Genomic DNA, 24,338 nt, shown 5'->3' with positions numbered 1-24,338 from the left:
AGAGAAGACTGGATATGTCCAAGCATAAATACAACAGCATTTACCAATAGGTGGCCTCTCAGATCATTAAGAAAACAGTAGGCATTCCCTGAATAAGTCCAGGGTCATTGGTTTCTATACAGGAAAGAACAAAACAATTTCTACTTCATACCAAAGTGAAAAATAAGTTCCCAGAAAATAAAACTGTAATTATGAAAAGAAAAGTAAGTTTAAAAATTTTATGGCAAACGCCTTTAATTCTAGCACTCAGGAGGCAGAAGCAGGCAGATCTTCATGAGTTTGGAATCAGCCTGGTCTATATCATGAGTCTCAGGACAGCCAGGGCTACAAAGAAAGAAAGCCCCCTCTCCTCTCTCTCCAAATATACATACACATACATATATATTATAAAGAGGTAAATATAGATAGAGTAGATAGCTCTAAATCGCAGACAGACAGACAGACAGACAGACAGACAGACAGACAGACAGACAGACAGATAGATAGATAGATAGATAGATAGATAGATAGATAGATACTTTAATCTCCTGGAAGAAATTTAGCAAACAAAACAAGACTTTAAATACATCCATATTAATATTAAAACTCTCCATTCATCAAAAACCACAAAACGCAAGTATCTATCTGAAAAGATATTGTTAATATAACCTCAAAAAACAATATGAAAGCAACTTTCAGAAACCCAGAAGCAAGTGAAACATGTACAGTAATGAACAGCTCTGACCTGACATTCCACAGGAGAGAAAGCAATGATGGATGCAAAAAAAATTAAACATTCAACGTTGTGGTGTCAGAAGAATGCATTTTTAATCCACACTGGATTTTATATCCACTGGAATGGTAGAACATCATGAAATATAATACTTCCAAGTGCTGGCAAGGCCTTTGTTAAAGGCAGTTCTTACTGCTGTGGACAGAGGAAATTGATACAGAGCTTTGGTGACTGCTTTGAATCCCTTCTATAAGGTGGACCAAGTGTGAATTCTACAAGCCAGTCTTTCCACCCAATGCACAGACCTGAACAATGGCAAGGGTGCACAATGAGATAAGTACAAAAAACAACCCAAAGCCCAAAGGATTAGTTCTTATTTATAGTACATAAATAAAAAAGGACCCAAATATTTATCAACTGGAGAAGAGACCAGTAAACTAGTATTTTGACTTAATGGTGTAGAAATCAGGAGTAGCAAGGGATAAATTACAATTTGACAAGACAACATGAACAGATGAGAACTAAGTAGCAAAGAAGGTACAGAACACATTGTGACATCACTTGCGTAGGTTTCTGTATGAAGCACTGAGTGTATTATTTATAAATAGATACATAAATCTTTAAAAATAATTTTTAAAACCCTGGGATAATAAATCATGTAATAGTGGTACCTCTGAGATGGGGAGGCAGGAAGATGGATTAGTGCTGGGAGCCATCCTCAATGGTGGCCAGGTCTCAGCAGAGGATCTAAGGAGTCGGTAAAGGAAGGATATGAGCCAGGCCATGACGGTCTGGAGAATCTTGCAGCCTGACTGACTAGCAGCCAGAGTGCTTATTTATGCAGAATTTAGTAAGTATGGATATATTCATGTTGTTCCAAAACATAGATCATATGTTCCCAAACATATCATTTTTGATTTGGGACGTGTGTTTCATTTCCCTTTGCTTATCTTTCAGTCATCATTAATAAACTATGACAGAACAGAGTTATCATTTTTCCAATCATTTCCCCTAAAGTTTTGACATCATTAATAAACAGGGTTATTATTTTTACTCATTAACCCCATAACCCAATTTTTAAGAATCTAGAGGGATATGACAAGTTATTCTCAGACTAGTTGCTTCTGTGGCTAGGACATTTGACCAAAACAATCTTTTTTTTTTTTTTTTTTTTTTTTTTTTTTTTTTTTTTTTTTTTTTTTTTGGTTTTTCGAGACAGGGTTTCTCTGCAGCTTTTTTTTTTAGAGCCTGTCCTGGAACTAGCTCTTGTAGACCAGGCTGGCCTCGAACTCACAGAGATCCGCCTGCCTCTGCCTCCCGAGTGCTGGGAGAGTTTCCTCAAGTCATCCCGGGCTTGCTGCCACTTCCCAAAAAGTGTATTATTAGCTCTTAATGGTCAGAGTGCCCAAGAAATATCCTCTGGCCAAAGCTGGTGCAGTTATTATTCAAATTCTGGCACAATACAATGTCTATATTTTATATCATTATAGAATATAAAATACCATCTTTCTACACCATTTTTTGTCCATCAGTATAAGACTCTGTGTAGGACAGAGGTAGCTTCAGCTAATCTAACTTTGTGGCTCTCTATGCCTGAGTGTATAGTGGGAAGAGGCATGGGATCTGAACTGTGGCCAACTCCTCTAGCCCACCGAATCTTGTTGACCTTTTTAAGTTTACTTTGTTTTGATTATTTTGTTCCTGAGTAAGTACAGGGACAGATGTTTCAAAAGTGTCTCATAGCCTCATAAAGAGACATCTAGCTTCTTTACGTATGTCCAAGGTGTAAGGAAGACCTTGAAATAGATAAGGATATCTCCCTAAAACAGGGTGGGGAGGAATAATATGTTCAGGACTGTCCTGGGGAAGTTTAGAAATAACATTCCTGGGAGATAGCATAAATGATTTATAAGAAAATTTCCACCAATCCAATATTCCCAAATTATACAAATATTAAAAGTCTCCCAAGTATGCCACAAGTTGGGATGAAAACCAAAGGCCATCATGAGGCTCAGCTTTGCTGGATCTTTGTCAAATCGCTGTGCTGGCTTTATGACTTTTGCCATCTCCATCAGATATGGCTGGACCATCTCCCCCTTTTTTTGTTTGTGTACTTAAGCTCTGTCCTGAGACAAAAGAAGAGAGAGTTTGTAAAACCTTTTTTTGTAACCCAGAAACCAAGGCAGGCTCCAATGCAGCTGTAATTTGTTGACGCAAAGACTGCATGTCTGTAGCTAGTTTAGAATTGTTTCATAGGCCATGGAGGTGGGGAAAACAGGCTGCTGGTTCATAGTATTTGCCTGGGGTCCATTACCTGTGAAAGGAGGAATCAAGGCAATTCCCTGAAGTTTAAAGGAACCCTTTTGAAGTTTACAACAAAAGGGGGGTAAAAGAACATCAAGATTCCTAACACTGTTTCCTTTGCCTTGAGGAGAGTACCAAGGCCTGTCATTAACTTTGTAATCAAGAAGATTTTCCTTGTTTATATTAGTTCCATGTTTTTTGAGGCAAAACCCCAAAACTTAATGATTCAGTCATAGTTTGTCAGCTTCTAAAATTTCCCTAAGATTTTCTTCTTAAATGATGTGTTTCAGATTCTATATCTCGTGCTCATTGGTACCACAGAGGTAATATTTTCTATAGAAGACTCAATTTTTTTATACAGCTCATCCTCCCAGGGAATCACCCTAAGTTTTATTCTTAACATCAGCTTTCACAAGAATTGTTACACTGCCCCAGTTCTAGCCTTTGGTGAGTTGCCTTCAACAGCAAGGAGTAAAAACATTAGATCTGTCAAAGACATGCAAGAGTTGTGCAACCACTTTCAGCAACGGCAGCGAAGGCTCAGTCCAAGTAGTCCGAGCATGGTGATCTTTGTCAAGCAGCAGCTCCAGGACTCTTGACACCGCCATCTGTATAATCGGAACTCAGGGGTACAGTGAAGGGTCAGTCCAAGTCGTCCGAGCACTGCAATCTTTGTCAGATCAGTAAGAAGCTCAATGGATATGAAATTCTAGCCTTTTCAATTGCATGGTAGTTTACAGTTGATTTGACAACAGAGCATAAACATATCTTTCAGCATTTCCATTGTGAGGACCACACCAGTTCTAATGAAACTTTCTCAAGGGGCTGGAGAAATGGCGCAAGGGTTAACAATGCCTGTTGTTCCTGCAGAAGAACCAAATGGATGGCTCAAAACTACTTGTAATTCCTGCTCCAGAGGACCGGCTGCCCTCTTCTGCTTAGACATGCTTCTGAACTCACAAGCACAAACTTAGGCACAGATACACACCTATAAACATAATTTAAATTTTTTTTAAAGTTTTTAAAATATTTTTCTTGACACATTGAGGAAGAAAAGTAATACTTATCTTCTCACTGCTAGGATCAATCGAGAAGGTATAAAAAAGAGTGCCACCAGATCTTCATCTTCTAATTCTGAAAAATCAAATTCTTTTCTCGTTTTTGCAAATATGATACTCAGATTATATTGAGAACCAAACCAAACATTCTGAAATTTTCATCACATCCCCTTGGCCACTGCCAATAATTAAACACCTGCCAGCTCCAAATTTCTTAGCACTGAATAAATGGACTAAATCACCAGATTCCAGGCAAATTTTTAAAATAGAGTGTGTTCCCATTAAGACAATTAACAAGCAGAAAATTATAAGTACTGAAATACAAAGCACATCAGAAATAAAATTTTAAAGCCCTGAACATTTAATGATAATGAATATCTAGCTTTTAAAATCTTCTACTATTGTTTATCTTATAAAGGAAACAGTGTTAAATTATTCAAATGGGCTTGAATCAGTGCTGTCTAAATGGATACATTTTATTTGTGAAAGCTAACAGTTGAAATATCCAGAAGGTTATCTGTGGTTGTGATGTCCTACATGTGCATTTGGTATCAAACAATCAGTTAACGTAGTTTTTGAGTAGGTAGCTTGTGGTGATCCCACTGAGGGATGATGAGGGCTAGTAGTCTGCAGCACATTGTATACGGGACACATAGCTACATAGATAACCTAGTGAATTATTGAAGGGATGGTAATGCTGATAGAAAGAAAACATGTTAAACACCATCAAATACTCACGGAGCACAGAACGGTCACTGTGCAGCAGCTGCCCTGGTACTACACAGGAGAGGCAGTGCCTTTAACACCAGCTTTGGATACAAGGATTGCATCCAATCTCCCTGGAGTCCATAATCAGATATCACCACCATACTGGTTGCCTTGGTAACACTGACAAGAAGAAAACAGGCATGTTTGTGGTGGGAAAATTGTCTTCCTTCTTTCTAAATGTGGGAGACAAGTTACATGTTTGTGGCAGTGATCTATTCCACCAGCTTGGAGACAAATTAAAGTCTAAACGCTCAAATGTCACGAGATTGAGTCAGAACTCATTTCTAGGAACGAGGGGCCCACTTGGGAGTATAAAGGAAAATGATTTTGTTGATACTCTTTGATTCCTGACAGTTCCTGAAAGTTAGAGGACAGGGGTAAGCAGAGCTGTAAGGTTGAGCATTAGAAACTTGTCTGACAACTGATACTACTGTATCTACCTGCTCCCTTACCCAAGAAGCAAAATGGTAATGGATTAAAAAAAAAGACATTCCTATATCCTTATCAACTCTGTCTGAGTAAATATTGAGATGCTAGGGAGATGGCTTAATGGGTAAGAACACCAGCTCTGCAAGCAGGAGGACCTGAACTCAAATCCCTTGAATCTACAAAAGCAGCGAGATGTGGCTATATGTGACTAGATAGAACATAGCCCTATGGGAGGCAGAACAACAGGATGTTCGCCCATGCTTGATGGATGCCAGCCTAGCTCCGGGTTCAATGAGAAAGCCTATTCCAAGTGAGGGAGGCAGAATGTTAGAGTGGGACCTGGCATCCTCCTTTGGCTTCTCTGTGGTTGGGACGGAACATCAATCAGTCCAGCTATTGCATATACGACTCCTGCTTAATCCTCAATACCCATTTTTTTTTTTTGCTGCAGGCCTATTATGCCATATTCCTCAACAAGGGCCGTCTGGAAGTGCATCTCTCATCAGGGACACGAACGATGAGGAAAATTGTCATCAAACCGGAGCCAAATCTGTTTCACGACGGGAGAGAACACTCAGTTCACATGGAAAGAACTAGAGGGTAACTAAGAATAGCACACTGCTGTTACTCTATCCACTGTGGACTCCCTCTGCCAGCGTAGCTCTTTGCCTGAGCCTCCCTGTGTGGACAGCCCACACACTCCAAACCATGAAAACGCACTGAGGTCCTCTTTTTGTGTTTGGGAGCCTCATTGGCAAGGGCCTGGGGAGTTCTATTACTAAGGTTTCCATTCTCTGTGGTTCTTCTCACACCTTCATGCCACACATCTTATCCAGCTAGAGATAAAGGAAAATCCCTCCCCCTGCACCTTGCAAGTAGCCACTTCTCTAATAAGGTAATCATAGGATAGCTGAGGTTGAGCCAGCAGCCTCTGGCTGCTGCTAGTTCACTCGGGTTCCGAACCAGTTATGGCAGATGCTTAGAAACCCACTATCAATACTGTGGGTGTGACAGTAGCTATGAGACCAACTGTGCCTCTTATGAGTGTGCTTCGTCTCTGTCTGTTCCTTCAAACAGCATGCAAGTCCCTGCAGTGGCTTTCTGAGAGAAGAGGGTCAAAGTAGAAAGGGAGAATGGTGGCCATCTCTAATCATGGATAGTGACCACTTCTCTATAAATCTCCAAGGATACTTGTCCTTAGTCCTGAGCCAGGGAATCATCCTTGAAGCATATAAACTGATTTTTTTTAATTTCTGCACAATGCTTTGTCCTTACTTTATTGGGAAAGTCATCTGCGTTCTTCATCAAAATCTCATGAAACAATTCAGAGAGGTAATTAGTTCAGAAGGAGGACGAGAGAAAAAGACAACAGAAGCCCAGAGACTTGGGGGCCTCAAACCTCCAGACCAACAATCCATTTATTAAACCACAGTCAAAGAAAAGAACTAGAAATTCAATCTGATGAAACCGCAAAACACAGAGAGCACCTGGGAGGTAGCAAGGCTATGAATGCGGAGCGATGCTCCAAAGAAGCAGGGCTATCATACTTTGGCGGTCTATCTTTTCTAATTGTCCTCTTGTATAGATAGCAGTTTAGATAGCTAATGAGGTTTCTTATTTTCTGAGTAAATAATAAAGCCTTCTTTGGTTTGTTCTGTTATTGTGATACAGGGCATGTGTTTGTGAGCTGAATTAATTCTGAGCATCTGTGTTGTGTCTAGACCAGGAGATTTGGAAACCATGATTAAGAAAAAGGAGTGATCAACATTCAGATAGCACATGACTTTTAGTGACTTAATAGCCAGGTATCATAGTTAGGGTATCTGGGGGTCAAGGCAGACCAGATTTTCTCACTTAGATCTTGGGGAGTACTTTAGAATATCAGTTTTGCTTGTCTTCTTGTATGCATTTTAGGTCATTTGCGAAACTTTAATCTTTCTTTCTATGGGAAGGATGTTTTTACAAGTTCTGAATGAACCAATGCAAGTTTGAGAAATAGAGATGGCCAAAATTCAACAAAAGTATGTTATTTTCAAAAGAAAGAATTTAGAAATCCCATAACGTGTCACCATGTTATGTATACTAAGCTGTCCTCTGAACAGGTGTTTCCTCAAGAAGGGCATTTTATTTATGCCGACTTCACAGCTGCTGGCCATCCATCCAAATTTTACTTGATTAAGTTCTGTATACAATACATCTCTGAAAACTGGTCACCCGGTTAATTAGCCTGATAAACAAACAGGTTTGCCACTTACTCTTAGGTAAGAGATGATGTATTAGACATACGACTGTGTGGTTTTCTAATTTCATGCCAAAACAGGAGCCCATTTACTACAATGTCCTTCTTGGCACCCTAAGGTCAAAGCACAGTCATCGTCTACTCTAGAAGCAAACACGTGAAGCTGGTTAGCCAGACATTACTAAGGAGCATCTCACCATTACTCAGAAACATTGGACTGCTTTATATAGCAATTCTAAGGAATGTGCTGTGCTGAATTATTATTATCTTTTAATCATTTTAAACTAAGTGTGAGAAGTGGAGTAGTATCCCTTCATCCCAAATGAGAAAACATCACATAACTTGCCTCAAATTGCATAGCAGGAACAAAAGCCAGGTTTAAAACCAATTAAAACCAGCCTTAATGTCTCATTTATGCTTGGCCTACTATTTGTTCTTACCCAATGAAGACTTCAAAGATTTAATATTGCGAGGTATTGAGTATGGTATGCTATTACTAATTTGGAAATGTTGCTTTCACTCAACGCCTTTGTACCCCAGCTGTCAATCTTTTCTATTCCTAAACCTCAGAATATTGTGGTAACTGTAGTAACACTCTTAAATCATTTGAAATTTTAGTTTATTTGACAAACAAACAAAAGTTGTTTGACAAAATTTCTCTCCTCTTTTCTCCTTTTTTCACCCCCACCTCATATTCTCTCCTTTTTTACCTCTTCCTTTCAAAAATAAAAATAAACGCACATCAATCACCTTCTAATGTCACTTCTGGACGCTCAGGGCCCCTTCCTTCTGTGACCACCTTCATTTTGAACTTTCCCCTGGAGCCTACCCTATGGACATCAGCTCTAACTGAACAAAAACTTTGAAGCCCTAAGGCCTAAAACAGCACCTTGGGTGGCTGGAATAAAGGACTGAGTTGTGTGTCCTCTGAGAAAGCAGTTCATACAAAGGTACAGAATATAGCTAAAGACCAGCAAGTTAGGAGGTTTTCAGAAGTTAGGACTTCCAGAGATCACGATACAGACAATCCAAGCTTTGTCTCCCATAGCATTCAATATATGTCAATTAAAAAATACCATTTTATTTTTCATGTAAATTACAAATACTCCAGTTAATACCTTCCTCCACATACACAATTGCTGATGAGGTGAACATTAAAAAAGACCCATTCTGAAAATAAGTACAGACTAAAGAACAAGAAGAAAATAATTATAAGGCTGTGAGAATCAACCACTGAAATTATCAAAGAAAATGGTCAGCTAACCTATCGCAGTACTGATGAGTGTTTACTGTAGAGTTTAACATAAAGTAGCCTATCAGTTAGAAGTTATAAATGAGGGGCTGGAAAGAGGGCTCAGTGGTTAAGAGTCCATACTGCTCTTGTAGAGAACCAAAGTTTGGTTCCCAACACCCATCTCACATGACTCACAACCACCTATAATTCCAGTTCCGGGGCAGCCAGCACCATCTTCTGGATTCCATAAGGCCCTGCCCTCACACTTGCATATATCTACACACAGACACACACACACACACCCACACACACCCACACACACCCACACACACCCACACACACACACCCATAACTAAAAAATAAAATAAATCTTTAAAAATAATAAAATTAGAACAGATTGTCTCACCAGAATGGATACGTTGTTAACATCCTTAACTAAAAAAGGAACGAAATCAATTATTTATATTTAATGCTTCTTGAATGTAAAATGCCAAAAAAAATTATATCAACTGTAGCCTTTCAGCATTGCCCTTATTATGTACCACAGCCTCGGGGCAATCTCTTAATTAATGTATTCCACTGTTTGAAGTAAGTGTTTTTAATCTCCATTTATAAATGAATAAAATGAAACTAAGCATGATTAAATAACTTGCCCAAGGTCACGCTGCTAGGATGATTCCACATTAATACTGAATTCCAGTCTAGCCCTCCTAAAGGCTCACACTCCTTCTGAGTTACAGCGGACTAAGGCCTGTTGTTGTCCTCCCTGGATGGAACAGGAGAATTGGAGAATCCACCTTAGAATGACAAGGGCCCCTGGTTCCTTAACACCCTAATCAAGATCAGAAAGTTATCTCTATGGACATTCCTTATTAGTGGTTTAAATCCCTAGCTAAGTCTTTAAATTCAGTGCCTTAGAAGAAAAGCCAGTGCTTCAGCCTAGAGAATCCTGGTTGCGGGGGGGGGGGGGGGGGGGGGGGGGAGGCGCTCAGTGAGTCACTCACACCTGGTGGCTGTCTCAGTCTAGAAATCCCCAGTGCTCTGAGCAGTGATGTTGAACCCCCTGGGCTTTGTCAACATATTCCTCCAGAGTCTATCACTTAAAACCAAGTTCTCCCTAGCTTCCTTCTGAAACAAAGTCTTGTTTGTGCCTCTAACCCCTGGAACAGTGACATTTTTGAGCCATGACAAAGTTTATTCTGTTCTAGTTTCTCATGTTAGAAATGTGGATGCACTGCTCAGTTTCAAGTCCTAACTTGTCTTAATTTGTTATTTGCAGCTCGCTCACCTTCATGTCCCTCTCCTTCTATCCCCCGACTCTCTTTCCTCCCTCCCGCTCTTTCTTCCCACTGCTCCGTTAACAAAATCAGGTGATATGGTATTTTAAGGCTGAGTTTCCACCTGGGCTCTTAGGTCCCATCTTCAGATAAGAACGAAGTTCTTTGTAATTCATCTACAATCTGTCCACGATGAGGAACAGCACTGGGATTGCTATTGGGACCAAGTTCAAAACCTGCTTGTACAAAGAAAGAGTAGAAAAATGCCTTCGGTCGTTTTCATCATTAGAACTCTGTCTTGGTTCTTTGGCCCTGGATCCAAGGATTGTTGTGAATAAGTAGTGTGTGGTTCTCAATTAGCAGTGTGTGAGTAATCACTCATAAGCAAATTAGGGAAATTAATGAAACAGCCACTGAGGAAAATCACTGCAAGGAACAATTAGCTTGGTGTTCTGGCCTGCCTCTTCTATTCAAAAGCCAGCAGCTACGTTCTTTATACAATGTACTGTAAGTGTTTGCTGTTGATTCCTGCAATCTAAGCTCTCAGGAGGACAGTTTGTCCCCTAGCAAGAAGATAATAGCTAGCACAAACCAAGACATAAAGAGCCAAACAAAATGCAGCCCCTTGCTGTGCCAAACTCACAGATCCTTATCTGATTAGACGTTGCTGTACAGCCCCGCAGCCTCTGTGCTCACAGAATGTGTGCTGGGCTGCAAACCTGGGTTGCCACCTGCATCAGAGATGCACATTGCAGCTGCGGGATTGCCTAGTTTCAATAAACTTTCAGTACAAGTTAATGAGCAAGACATGAGGCAAAGTCTGAGGGAACATTGGTGTTTGTTAGTTGCTTGGTGTTTAGGTCCTAATCATCTATTCTGGGCTATCTTAAAAGCTATGGGAGATTAGAGCGCCATGAAACATGCCTGCAAATTCCTAGCTGTCAATAGGCTGAGGCAGAAAGATCGTAAGTTCAAAGCCAGCTTAAGCTACATAGCTAGATCTCTTTTCAACAATAGTAATAATGACAGCATAATAGAAAACTAAATTTCTGGGAGCAGAGAATAAGAGGTGGTGGGGAAAGACATTTCTAACTGCACTGGATGTTTGTTACCTTTAAATGTCTTATCAGCATCTTCACCGTTCAAGTCGATGAAAACAGAAGACAGACACAAAACCTCACAGTGGAGCAGCCTATCGAAGTGAAGAAGCTCTTCGTCGGGGGTGCTCCTCCTGAATTTCAGCCTTCCCCACTCAGGAATATCCCTGCCTTCGAAGGCTGCGTGTGGAATCTTGTTATTAACTCTGTGTAAGTGGCTTTCATGTCTGCTGCCGTTTGCTTTGAATTTAATATGAGGGTCGCTGTAGCAACCACATTATCTAACACCACAGAAGATAATCCTTTAACGTAGACCTAGAATTCTATCCTGACCATTTCAAGTCAGAGTTGGGGTCTGATTTAATTGCTCAGGAAGAAGACAGTGAAAAATAAGAAACACTTTCATTTTGGTTGTATTTGATTAGCCCCATGGACTTTGCACGGCCTGTCACCTTCAAAAATGCTGACATTGGTCGATGTGCCTATCAGAAGCCCCGGGAAGACGAAGACGCGGTTCCAGCTGAAGTGGTGGTTCAGCCTCAACCAGTGCCTACCCCTGCCTACCCATCACCTGCCCCTACCCTGGTGCATGTAAGTGTTCACGGACACACTGCTTTCGAACCTTCTATTCTGAGTCATTTCTAGATCAGAAGTTGTTCAAGGTATCGAGTAGACTCTGTCACTAGCGCTAGAGCACCAGGGACCTGTGTATAAAAACCTGGTCTCCTCATATCTTCTTTGGATTGCTTTTATCTTCATTATCTTTTCGCTAATTCTGATGTTCATAAACTGGAACCGATTTTTCTTTGAAGGGTTGAAGAGGACTGAAGTTTTGAGAATCCAGATTCAAAGCCGTTTGTAATTCCAGTTCACAGAGATAACTGGATCAGTGTTCAGTCCCTTTGAATTTTACACATAGATCTCATATAATTTGGAGTCTTAACTTTTCAAACTGGTAGTACATAATTGCAACTGTATAAATATCACATAGATGTATGTTTGTGTCTGACATAATTTTCTATTGTATACACACAGAGAGAGAAAGGGAGTCACACAAAATAGGCCACATTACAAAGTGAGGCTGTTAACACCCAGGTGTCAAATTCCATCAGAATTTTAGAAGACAATTTCTAACTGCCTGAAATATACTAAGCATAAGCTAATGCTTCTCTTTGGCATTTTCAAGACTTACTATGTACCCACCTCTAGCCAAACAAATTCCATCCAATGTGAAATACAAATTGATGTCCTGTTTTCAGTAGATTGGATAAGAATTGGCTGTCTAAAGTAACTCACAAGTTCTCTCAAAGAACTGGCCAGCAACAAGATGGGGATGCTAATCCATTAGATCAGACCCTAAAATCTGGTTCCTAATAAACACAGCGCTTTGCCTTTACTTTGGTTGGGCCATTGAGGGCTACTGGGGAAGGGGGGGGGGTTCCAGTTTGCACTATTAGAAACTAAGCAACCAAGAACATCTGAGAATTAAAGCCTTTCAACATGACTCATTATTGTACTAGATTTCTAGTAGGAAACTATGAAGCCAAAAAAAAAAAAAAAATGGGTGCATCTAAGACTCACGTGTGTGTCAAAATGGCTTTTTCCAGAATTGACTACAGCTTACAGTCTCATTACCTCAGAGATGGTCCATCTCACTGCACTCAGGAGCATAGGCATGGATCACAGTTGTGGTCCATGGCTAAAGAATGGCACAGCACACATGGTCTTAAGTAAATATCTTGAAAACACTTGGACAGAGCATTCTCTCCTTTAGTTTATTCTTTAACTGTTCCTTTCATGGAGATTCTTATTATGTGGCAGGCCAAACAGTCACTGTTCAGAAAAACTGATTATCTACTATAACCAACATTTAAGCTTCTGAAAAAAAATGTGTCTTACACTACTACAATTATTACAATGGAATTACAATAATGAGTATATTACAATCATGATTCTTGTGAAGATATAGTAATCAAAGGGCATGGTGCATGTGTAACTTTGAAAATTGTGTTTTTATTTTTATATTATTTTTTTCTTTATAATATTACTATTCTAGTCCTTACAAAAAGAAAAGCATAGAGTCACCAGCAAACAACAGGAAACCCATGATCAAGTAGGATGATTTCCCCTGCTTTACCATTGCTACATGAGTGCTTCCAACAAGATGCATCAATAGGATGTCTCCTATTTAGTTAGCATATTTGGTCAAGTAAAGCCTCTTGGACCTTCTTATCAGTAGGCCTTCAGCTTTGTGTGTTGGTTTATTTGGGTAGAAAAGATTGCTGGTAGTCTCTACAGAGCCCCTCATTTTTCCTTGTGAAATGGAGAGTCCAATCTGTGGTTAATACATTATTAGCCATCCAAAGTTAGAAAGCATTTCCCTCATGTTATCTCACTTGACACAGTGCCAGAGTCTAGCATCCTCTTGTGCTTCTCTCTTATTATACTACCTGTTCGGCTCTAGGATATTCCTGTAAATTCTGCAGACTTGGCTTTAAGGGATTCTTCCAGCACTCCAGTGGCTCTGGTTTCTGAAGAGCATGAATTTCAGAAACATGAAGGGTTTTACAAATGAGTTTTTCTGTAACCTCTTATTCTAATTCGGGTTTTCGTTTTCTCTGGGCAAAATGCTTTAACTTTTTTGAAAACACAAGCCTGCACTATAGACAAGACTGACGCCAAGGGCTTGAGGAGCAGCCCAACTTGTAGACCCAAACCGATCCGTATCACGGGTAGCAAAGATCTGCGAAATCCCAGCTCTTTTATAAAGCATTTATTTTTAATGCACATGAGTATATGTATGCACTGTGCGATGCACACAAAGTTTCAAAGGAGGTACCAGATCCTGCAGAACTGGAGGTGAGGATGCTTGTGAGCCTTCCTATGGATGCTGGGAACGGAAAACAGGATCTTCTGCAAGGGCAACAGCTGTTCCTAACGGCTAATTCACCGCAGAACGAAATCCTCACTCTTAAAAGGCCCTGTGAGAAAAGTCACAGTGTGGTCTCAGATTATACACTCAATAGAGACCTGAACCCCAGCCACTGTTCCCCTCCTTCTCTTCGTATCCCTTTGTGACTGTAGGGTCAGAATTCTCTTAGGACTTTCCAGCTTCATGCTTTTTGTTTCATTTTAAAATGGACAACGGCAATGAACGTGAACTCTACAGCATGGACGGGCTCACTGTGAGCCTTGTCAGTTTGGTTGCTCACCTTCCTGGACTTAGGGGGAGCTGGGAGGACCTTGGACTTAACATAGTGAAGGGAACCCTGATGGCTCTTTGTCTTGGAGAGGGGTGGAGTGGGGGTATGGGTGGAAGGGAGGGGAGGGAAGGGGGAGGAGGAGAGAAGGAGATGGAAATCTTTAATAGAAAAATAAATAAATAAAAAAAATAAGACAAAAAAATGAGGACTCACTCTGTAGACCAGGCTGGCCTCAAACTCACAGAAATTCACCTGCCTCTCCCTCCCAAGTGTTGGAATTAAAAGCGTGTGTCACCACACCAAGCAGAATTGTGTTTGAGAGGCTCAGCTCCTGTTTAATATAGTATGTATTATCCATTTTTAATTTATTTCTTTCCCTTTTTGGAAAACAGTGTCTCCATTTTAGCAGTGACTAAAAGTTAATAACTTGGTAATTTACTTATAAAATACATTCATCAAAAGCCCAATGAATATAAGATTAAAATCATCCTAGCTAAGAGGAAGGAACAGAAAGGGGAAGGAGAGGCCTCGTGCCATTGCTCAGTGAGCTCTGGAGTTGATGTCCTCTCTGAGTATGGACACCTAGCTTTGAAGATCATTAGGCACAAAATTACATACTGTCCATAAAATACCTAGAACAAGGTCTAGCCTGTGGTAACATCTCATCACGCTGTGAATTCTTCTGTGAGAAGTAGTTGGTCTCACTTTTCACACTTCCAAGGTGGACACACATACTGGGAGCCCTCGGGTGCTGGTGGCTGTTCTATTTGTAAGCAATTTCAAACTCAGCCATGAAATGCTTTATGGATCTTTGTTTCTAGCTGTTTTTAATTCTCAACATTTCTGAGTTTATATTTTTTAAAATCAGTACAGGTCAATCTTGGAGGTGGGAACTACTGTCTACAAGTCTCACATTTCCTGACTGACGGGAACTCCACTCCTTCATGCCCATCATTATCTTCCTTATACCTTGACAGCAGCTTAGAATGCAAAGAAAACATTCACTAGGCTTCAGGCTAGTTGAAAAATATCCTGGGAAAGCCCTGCCCTGTGAAATGGATGAGTCGATCCTTTGGTTATTACAAGGTCAGCCATCCTAGATTAGACAGAATTTCCTGCATGTTATCTCATTTCCCAGTGCCAGAGCCTAGCAGCCTCTTGTAGCTTTTCTCTGATTATTTAGCCCATTAATATCTAGGGGAGGTGAAGACCCATGCTTGTCTTACCTGTAGATATTTTTTATCTAGAATGAGAGAGATGGGATGGATAAGCATCTCGGCTCATCGATACTGAAATGTATTGATGTGTTCAAATGAGACAAGCATCTGCACAGTTGACTCCAAGCCCCCCTGAAAAGCCTGGCCCATGAGACTCGGCATACAACAAGCTGGTTGCATTTCTTATATTTGAATCTCTCTGGAGAGTTGAATGTAGCACTTCCAAGCTCTGGTAGAAGTGAAGAGTTCTGATAAGGTCTCTTTGAGAGTTGAGGAGAGGTGAGCTAAAAAGGAAAAAAATAACAAAACAAAATAGAGCACTAGAAAGTGATTCCTGTAGCAATATCAGTGCTGCAACTTTAAAAGCTATGTACAGCCAAAGCCACAGGATAAATCAGTTGGGCACTGACACGTACTTAAAGGGAGAACACACATTCTACACACTCCAAGGAATCTGTCTTAAGACTTGTCACTGGCAAAGCCTGGCTCGCACCTAAGAGCTCACTCACAAGGAGTTAAGGTGGTTCAGTGTCGCAACCGCGGCAGGCATTGTATCCATCGGGACATTGAAGTTGGTGCTGGAAAAGTACCTAGTTAGTATTCATCCACAAAGATCCTCAGAAGCAAGTATCAGATGGGATTCTAGCCCACACTTATTAGCGGGATCATTGACTCATGAAGGAAGAAAATTACACAATTTTTAGCATGAGTCATCATGTGGTGCCCGTTTTGATACACGTGGTTGAAACCTCTGCATTACAGCTATCTGAAGTCAGAGGACGCTGACCAAGAAACCATGTGCTCCCTTGGGTTTGATTATTCCCAACTGTCAACTCTGTATCAGGAATTATTCTGACCTGAAGTTTAACCAGTGGAAAGGTTTGCCAGGGAAACGGAACACTTGCCTTGTGCCTGTGGCTCCAGGAAACATGGCTTCCTTCAGAATCCTCTCGAATCACTTCAGGCCCTCATCAACAAGTGCACTACTCCATTAGGCTCCCCACATCCCTGTGTCCCTAAGAAGTGTCACCTGCAAAGCAGAAATAAATCAATTTGTCCTTTATCACCTTTCCCCCGTGTGTTGCCTGCATTCTAAAGTTTCGCCACCAGGTGGCAGAAGTGTAACATGCTGAGATTGATGAGCCGCTAGTGAGGCTGATTTTTTAAATTACTCTTATTGTTGTTGTTTTTAACACGTTTCAGAGATGAGTTTTTCCAAAACATAGGAAAAGACCTTTTTAGGGCACTCACCAGCTGAGAGGAATAAGACTCAAAAAAAAATTAGCTGTGCTTTGCCTATTCTTCTTCCCTCTCTTGCTTAGCTTCGGTTTCTATGGAGGCCGGGTTTGAAAGAGTCCTTGCTGACAAGATGGCTTCATTCTCTGAGAAGGACCATTTTCTATTAGCCCTCGGGTGTCCCCACCTAGCAGATTGGAAAGGGAAAAGAAGCTGAAGCTGCAGTAAGTGCAGTTCTATCCTCTGTCCAAGAGCAGGGAGGAAGGGAAGCTCCCACCCCCACAGCAGGCAAATCTGTGGCATGGACCCCGGACCCATCCAAACCTCAGATTCCCCCAGGGGATGGTGACTGGGCAGGATGCCATCAAGTCAGCAAGGGGATAGGTGAAGATTTGTAGGGAAATATTGTATTGAAAGAGAATTTTGTTTTAATATTTATATCCTAACTAAGGTAGATCCATACATAATCCACTTACTCGCATTTCTATCCTTTGCCAAGGGCCAGTTTTATGAAGGTTTATAGACTATGAATATCTTACTGAAGTGATATACAGTGTATGCATCCTCTTAGCAATTGGTGGTAAGAATCTGCCACCGTGACTATATGTGTGACCTGGTAGAGAATGGGCATGTCTCCCCCTCCCCCCCCAGTGGCTCTGAGCTTCTGAGGACACAGCTCTTCCTGAATCTCAGACCCTCCCCCCCCCCCTTACACAGATGTGAAGCTGGCCTCTCACAGGGTTTTCCTCTTGCCTAAGCGATTGTACTATAAAATGGCATCGGAGCCCAAGGACCTGGACGGAATCCCTTCCACCTGAAAGTGTTTCTAAAATGACCGCCTAGGAAATTTGATACCGTTTTCAGTGTCAGTGAGACGGGTTGCTCAGCCGAGGACCTGTTCCTCTGCCAAGAGGCAAAGTCATGATGTTCAACTACCACGTGACATTCAAAGACACAAGCTGTCCAAAGCATACCACTAATAAAACACCTAAACGTTACAACTGCCATCCTGATCACTCAAAAAGCCATATTAGAAAATGATATTTTATGGTATTATTTTGGTGCTAACATATTCTCTGGTGAATGGATAAGTTACCTACTTGTGGATGGATTTCTTCAGGCTGTGCATTATAGGTTCCTAATTCCTTGACATCTACTGCTTTTTTCAATGTCTGTTTTCAGAGCTCAAAGTTGAGAGATGTGTTGGTAAAATTCTGTTCCCAAGAATTCACAACATATCCATTCTCTCGGGGAATTCTAAGGAAGGCTACATCCTACATTTGCTGAGAAGGTCTTCTGTACATGGAACGCCCCAGAAGCCTGATTAAAGATCCTTACTCTATTCGTAGCCTGCGTGGGACAGGCCATGTAGCCATTAAAGGTGTTCCATGTGGGTTTTCTTTGTTGGACATGCAATAGGGAAAGTACTGCTCGGTGTCATGAATAGAATTGTCTCGCCCTACCCAGTGTGCGTTCGCACAGCCATATGAATTTCGGCTAGCCTTCTCTTCATAACCGACCATCTCCCGGGAGTCAAGAAAGGAACCACCTCCAGAAAGACCAATTTTATAGCTTTCAAAACACTTTAAGCCCCTTTACCTGCTGTGGCGTAACAGCGCCTTTGACTAAGCTCGAGAGAAAAGAGAATAAGGCTTTCCCTTGCATAAGGATGTCCTAGGTGCTGATGAGTCATGTCTGAAACACTCTGCTGGAGAAGAACGCCCCCTCATCAAAAGCCTGCCCTGGGTTGTTTAGAAGCCCTGCTTCATCAGCGTTGGCTGGGGTGGCTGCCCTTTTGTAGCTATTAATCTCAGATCTGAAAAGCAGATGTGTGCGTGCAAGGGCGCATGTTATTCTCATGGATCCTCCCATGAGCCCGGCCTCTAAACGACTTTGTCAGCCACCTGCATGTCAAACCAGCCTGGGAAAATAGAAAACGAATGAGGAGAAGGCTTGTGGCTTTGTCATTTGAGGAGCCTCGCTTCCTGAGCTGTGTGTGAGAGTCCAAGTTGCCAGGATTGGTTTTGTGATCGCTGAGGCTGTGTACAAAAGGAAAATGCAGGTTCCCTTCATCAAAAATTATTATGAATTTCCAGGCAGTGACAGCAGAGCATTAAAGCACGTAACTGCGCATACATGCACCTAGCTGTCCCTCTCAAGCACCCTGGGAAGCTGATCTTTGAACAGCAGCAGTGGAAATGGTGTGTGGTGGGTTGCATTTAAAAAAAAAAAAAAATGTGATGGTTGCCTAGCAACTGGCTAAGGCCTGAATGGGCTGACTTGCAGGTTTAGATACACCATCTTGAAATTCTGAATTTCCGTGTTAGTGGACTGATAATTTTCATGGAAAAAAAATACATGGGAAATGGAAATGGGGAGGGCAAAAGGACCCCATTTTTCTACTCTCATAATCCACGTGGCATCCCATAGTCCTCCCTGTTCCGTCTTCTAAAAACAAAACTCCGTGACATAAATGAGGAAAAGAAATTGCAATTTCCACAGAAATATCAAGCATGTTTTCCTTAGAGAGTGAGGAAAGTATGAATGTATCGATACATTTTTTAACACGTTCCTTCAGCAACTCCAGGAGGTGGCTAAGGAAAACTAGTTCAAATCCACCGAGCACGGCATAAGCACCTGCATACGCCGCCGATTGCAGAGATGAGCAAGAAGCGCGTTTTATTCTTGAGGAATTCTGCATTGTTCAGTGCCGTGAAGGGAATAGATGGAACCACGCAGTCTGCAGCATTGCCTGTTCGCAAACGGCTGTAATCGCGCCTTCTGTCCTTGGTATTTTTCAGGGCCCTTGTGTGGCAGAATCAGAACCAGCTCTCCTGGCGGGGACGAAGCAGTTCGGGCTTTCCAAAAACAGCCACATCGCCATTGCCTTTGATGACACCAAAGTGAAAAACCGGTATGTATTATTCTAGAACATGCCACAAGCACTGAGTATTCACACTGAATCAAGCCTAATCAACTACAGGTAAAATCCCCAGAGACAGAGGTTTGTTTGTTTTTAATCCACTGAGGAGGAAACAGAATTCTGTTTGCTTTGAGCTCATATACAGGAGATTCATAGCCCTATAAAGTCCCTCGTTCCAGATTTTACATCCATCATCACAGTGCGTCTCTCATATGATACCACTTTTTCTTGGCCTCACAGTGCTCTTGGTTTTCTGCTTCTTCTCCCCATTTGTATTTCATAGTCTCACCATTGAGTTGGAAGTGCGAACGGAGGCTGAATCAGGCTTGCTCTTTTACATGGCTCGCATCAATCATGCTGATTTTGCTACTGTTCAGCTGAGAAATGGATTTCCCTACTTCAGCTATGACTTGGGAAGTGGCAACACCAGCACCATGATCCCTACCAGGATCAATGACGGCCAGTGGCACAAGGTAACAGGCCCAGGTTGTGGGGGATATTCTAGGAAGGGTCCTGGAGACAGCAAGAACCTTCCCCTGCTGGGTCTGTTTGGCCACGGCTGACCCTAACCCCAGAGTAACAGAAATGTGTCGGAGACTGAACAAAATGGCCAGTGGTATGGAGAATGGCCAGAGCCTTGAGAATGTGTTTAGACCTGAGAAGGTTTCTGCTTTACCACGTGAGCTGGTTATGATACTACAGAGTCCTATCATTGTTACATAACTGTGGTTCCCAAGCATCTGTCCATGAGACAGGGCCAGGCTGTTGAAGATGGTTGCGTTGGCTCCAGTGAGAACCAGAGGACAAAAGAGTGTGTTCATTAGGGATGCTTTTGTGTTCTCAGCTTCTAAGCTGAAATAATGTTTGTTCCAAGACTGGGCATTCCTCTCTACTAAGAAATAATATGTGGCCAAAGTAAAAATCGGCAGCATTAAGACAGGCCCTAAGACCTGCCCCTCACCCTAACACATTTTGATCTGAAAATCAAGAGACCAGAAATCTCTGCAATATCAGGTTTAAGGGACTCCGAGGTACCATTTCCACCAACAGTTATTTGCAACAACTTTAAACGTTGGCCTTACATGCAGAAACTGGTGCTAGTGTGGGCACAGAGGGCTCGTTTGCCAACTTACTCCTCTTTGGCATGGCTGCAAGTAGCTAACATGTGGCCTGATTAAAACAAAAGCGCGAAATTTGTCTCTGCACCTGTGATAGTCTATTAAGCAAAGTTTCCCTAGGTAGACCAATAAACTGTTTAATTTTCGAAGTGCAATGTTATTAGATGTTGGATTTGATGTATTAACCTGCTTTTTGGCTTGTCATGTCAGAGAGAAAGCCAAAGAAAAAAAGAAAATCGAATTACAATACAAACTGCAGGTCAATCAGCTTGTTATTCCCAGAAAGAAGCTATGAGATCTTTTTTATTTTGCTTGGGCCCTTCAAAGTAGCAAGCACGGCTCCTGATGAGGGAGGTCGTGATACGATTTCTTCTGTTCTCTGACTATTGGAAGAATAAATAAACACTCGAGGGGGAAAAAAAAAGACATGTTGACAGACCAGCAAGTTGAGACTGGGAAAGGCAATTTATGTAGCACAAATTCAGGTTGGTCTTATAATAAAAATATCCAGAGTCAGATATATGGGTGTAATGCTGAAGAATATCGCTACAGATTTGTGTAGAATAATTAGCCTTCATAGCCAGTACAAATTTCATTTGTGAAAGTTTAAAAAATTACTTCCTACATCAGAATAGATATTTAAAATGTGGCATTACATTGTTCTAATCCTGCCCAACCTGCTATTAGAGCACTTTCGTGCCCCAGCATTTAAAGACCTACCTCTTCCCTTGGCTAAATGCAGACTTCCCAGGCCTCACATTCCTCCGGTTCCTCTCATTCATTCATCTCATGATATCAGCAGATCTCAGGGTTACATCTTCCTCCCTGACTGTAGACCAATCAGCTGCTACAGGAATAGCAACACCCGTCCCCTGCCCTGATCCTTCTTCCTAAATTTTTTTCACAGGAAGGGCTTAGTAGGCATACATGAATTCAGGCTTTGCTCATCCAAAGTAATGCACTACTAAAGGTAGACATGGAAAGCGAGTGCAATAAACATGCCTATCATGTCAGCACTGGGGAGACTGGGGCAACAGGATCCTGAGTTCAGAGCCAACCCAAGCTGAATAATGAGACCTTGTTTCAATAATAGTGATAATGACAAAGAAACGCATTTTGCATCTCTCTTAGCTCAAGGCAAAGCTGTTAGTCTGCCAAGTTCTTTATGACACACCGACCTCTGAAGCATCTATCTCTCTTCATATTTCTGGAACTGTATCTGGTACTTACTCAGAAAGAAATTATACTCAAGGACAGCATTTGATATGCTCTGTAAACACATTTACTTTCACTTGTATTATGGGCTTAGCACGTGAGTGATATCATTTTTCCCTTGGAAATACCAGGAAAGTTCTTACGTCTTTTGTTTTTGTTAAAGGCAAATGTTAACGATGCCTCCTCACTTCTGTAGGTTAAGATTCTGAGAGTGAAACAAGAAGGGACTCTTTCTGTAGATGATGCCTCCAACCAAACCGTCAGTCCCAAGAAAGCTGACATCCTGGACGTTGTGGGGATGCTGTACGTTGGTGGGTTGCCGATCAACTATACCACACGCAGGATTGGTCCAGTAAGTTTCTAATTCTTTGTTGTTAATTTGGTAGAGTTAATGACTTGTGCATGTTCTTTTTTTAAATTCTGAAGTCCCATATCTCATGATTACTTGCTGGTGTGTGGGAAATCATCTTATTAAAGAAACAGAGAAAGTCTTCTAGGTAGCCTTGACTATGAGAGAAACTACCACAGAATGCTGAAGTGGACCCTGGTGTCCAACACCCTTGGTTTGAATATCTACTTAACTAGATGTTCACACTAGCTGTATGAGCTTGAGCAAATATTTTCACTTCTCTTTAAATGATCTCTCTATTTTCAAAACATGGTAATGATAATGCCAACCAAATAAAGATTCTATAAAGATTAAAGGAGATGATACATGTAAGGTTTTGGTAAAAAGACTTGGGTATGAAAGCACTGGACAAGGAAGATGAAGGCCGTATTCATGCTGCTCTTTTAGAACTCTTAAGAGATGCAGACTTTAAAGAGTAGCTCCCAAATTTTGACCTCAAAATTTAAAATCTTAAAAATTGTACAAATTAATATTTACCAGTTAAGTTTTGCACACCTGGCTTGTGTCATGATTTACTTTAGAAAGCACAGTTCTGAGAAGTGCCTGGGATTAGGGATTTTAGTGACTGCATCACAAACACGATTGAGACTCCACTCAATAACAAGTGTCATGCATCAGAGCCTATCACTACTTCAGTCACAATGCTCAGCACCTGGATATGTGTGTGGATATGTGTGTGACCAATATACATTACCTTTTTCATAACTATGCTTCCCACCTATCTATCCAAAACAAGAGTCTGGAGTGATGAGAGCAAAAATGGTCAACTGGAATTTCAAAATCCAATAGACCACAGTGGATCAGAGCATTATAGGATTAAGTTAGTTCTAAATTCCATCATCCCTAAAATATTTTATACAAACTTTTGCATTTTGTGTATATCTTCTGAGGGAAGGGACCATTGCTTTCCCTGGGTTTTTGTTCTAAAGGAAGTGGAACTGTTCCAAATTTATCTTTTTCCATAGAAACAGAAACAGAACACAACAGAATGCATTGATAGTAAGGTTAACAAATTATCTATAGAAACTTGAAATCAAAAATGTAAGAGACTAATCAAAAGTTACTGTCCTCATATTGAATTCACATCTCTGTCAAGACAATGGTCACATAGTGTAACCCAGTCCTTAGATTATCATGTTATTGTGGTCCTGGCTAGAAACATCCCAGTGGACAAGTTATATGTTGGATTTTGGTCCAGTGTGCTGTTAAGTCTGGGGTATGGAAGTCTAGACTCAAGCAACTTTGACGCATGCTCTAATAGCTAATAACTGCACATAGTGTAGCCCACAGTTGACTGTGGGGTGAAAACATTGCTAAATTTGGCATCTATTTCCTCTGCCGTGACTGTTCAGGTAACCTACAGTCTTGATGGCTGCATTAGAAATCTTCGCATGGAACAAGCCCCTGTTAACCTGGACCAGCCGACTTCCAGCTTCCACGTCGGGACATGCTTTGCGAATGCTCAAAGGGGAACTTACTTTGATGGAACAGGTTTTGCCAAAGCAGGTGAGGGACTTCCACATTCTTTCTGTTGGTATCCACGATGGATAAACACTGACTTCTTACCTATGCCAAGAATAGCTCAGAGGTTAAGAGCATTGCCTGCTCTTCCAAAGGTCTTGAGTTCAATTCCCAGTCAACCACATGGTGGCTCACAACCATCTGTAATGGGGTCTGGTGCCCTCTTCTGGTCTGCGGTCATACACACAGACAGAATATTGTATATATAATAAATAAATATTTAAAAAAAAGAAATAAAAATTTTCCAGGTCCTGAACTATTTATTATTCTTCATTTAAACCAAAAATTAGTTTCTACAACTAACAAAAAAAAAAAAAACCTCTAAAACTTTCACATATGGTTTGTGAGGGTGGAGGCTGTAGCTCAGTGGTAAAGCGC

The 24,338-nt window shown here is 41.2% G+C and overlaps 1 protein-coding gene across 2 annotated transcripts in view; it reads left to right on the top strand.

Moving 5' to 3' along the window:
• Positions 1-24,338, top strand: part of Lama2 (laminin subunit alpha 2) — a 594,199-nt gene that overhangs the window by 563,222 nt on the left and 6,639 nt on the right. For both annotated transcript variants that reach the window (XM_038339597.1, XM_038339596.1), the window contains 7 exons: positions 5,723-5,871; positions 11,152-11,328; positions 11,544-11,709; positions 19,576-19,688; positions 19,981-20,170; positions 22,227-22,382; positions 23,792-23,945. In XM_038339597.1, coding sequence (XP_038195525.1) covers positions 5,723-5,871; positions 11,152-11,328; positions 11,544-11,709; positions 19,576-19,688; positions 19,981-20,170; positions 22,227-22,382; positions 23,792-23,945 — 1,105 coding nt within the window. The remainder of the gene's footprint in view (positions 1-5,722; positions 5,872-11,151; positions 11,329-11,543; positions 11,710-19,575; positions 19,689-19,980; positions 20,171-22,226; positions 22,383-23,791; positions 23,946-24,338) is intronic.

The sequence above is a fragment of the Arvicola amphibius genome, chromosome 8, assembly GCF_903992535.2.
Source record: "Arvicola amphibius chromosome 8, mArvAmp1.2, whole genome shotgun sequence".
In the NCBI taxonomy this organism is placed as follows: domain Eukaryota; kingdom Metazoa; phylum Chordata; class Mammalia; order Rodentia; family Cricetidae; genus Arvicola; species Arvicola amphibius.
Note: the sequence above shows the minus strand (reverse complement) of the source record. Positions and strands in the feature narration are given on the sequence as shown.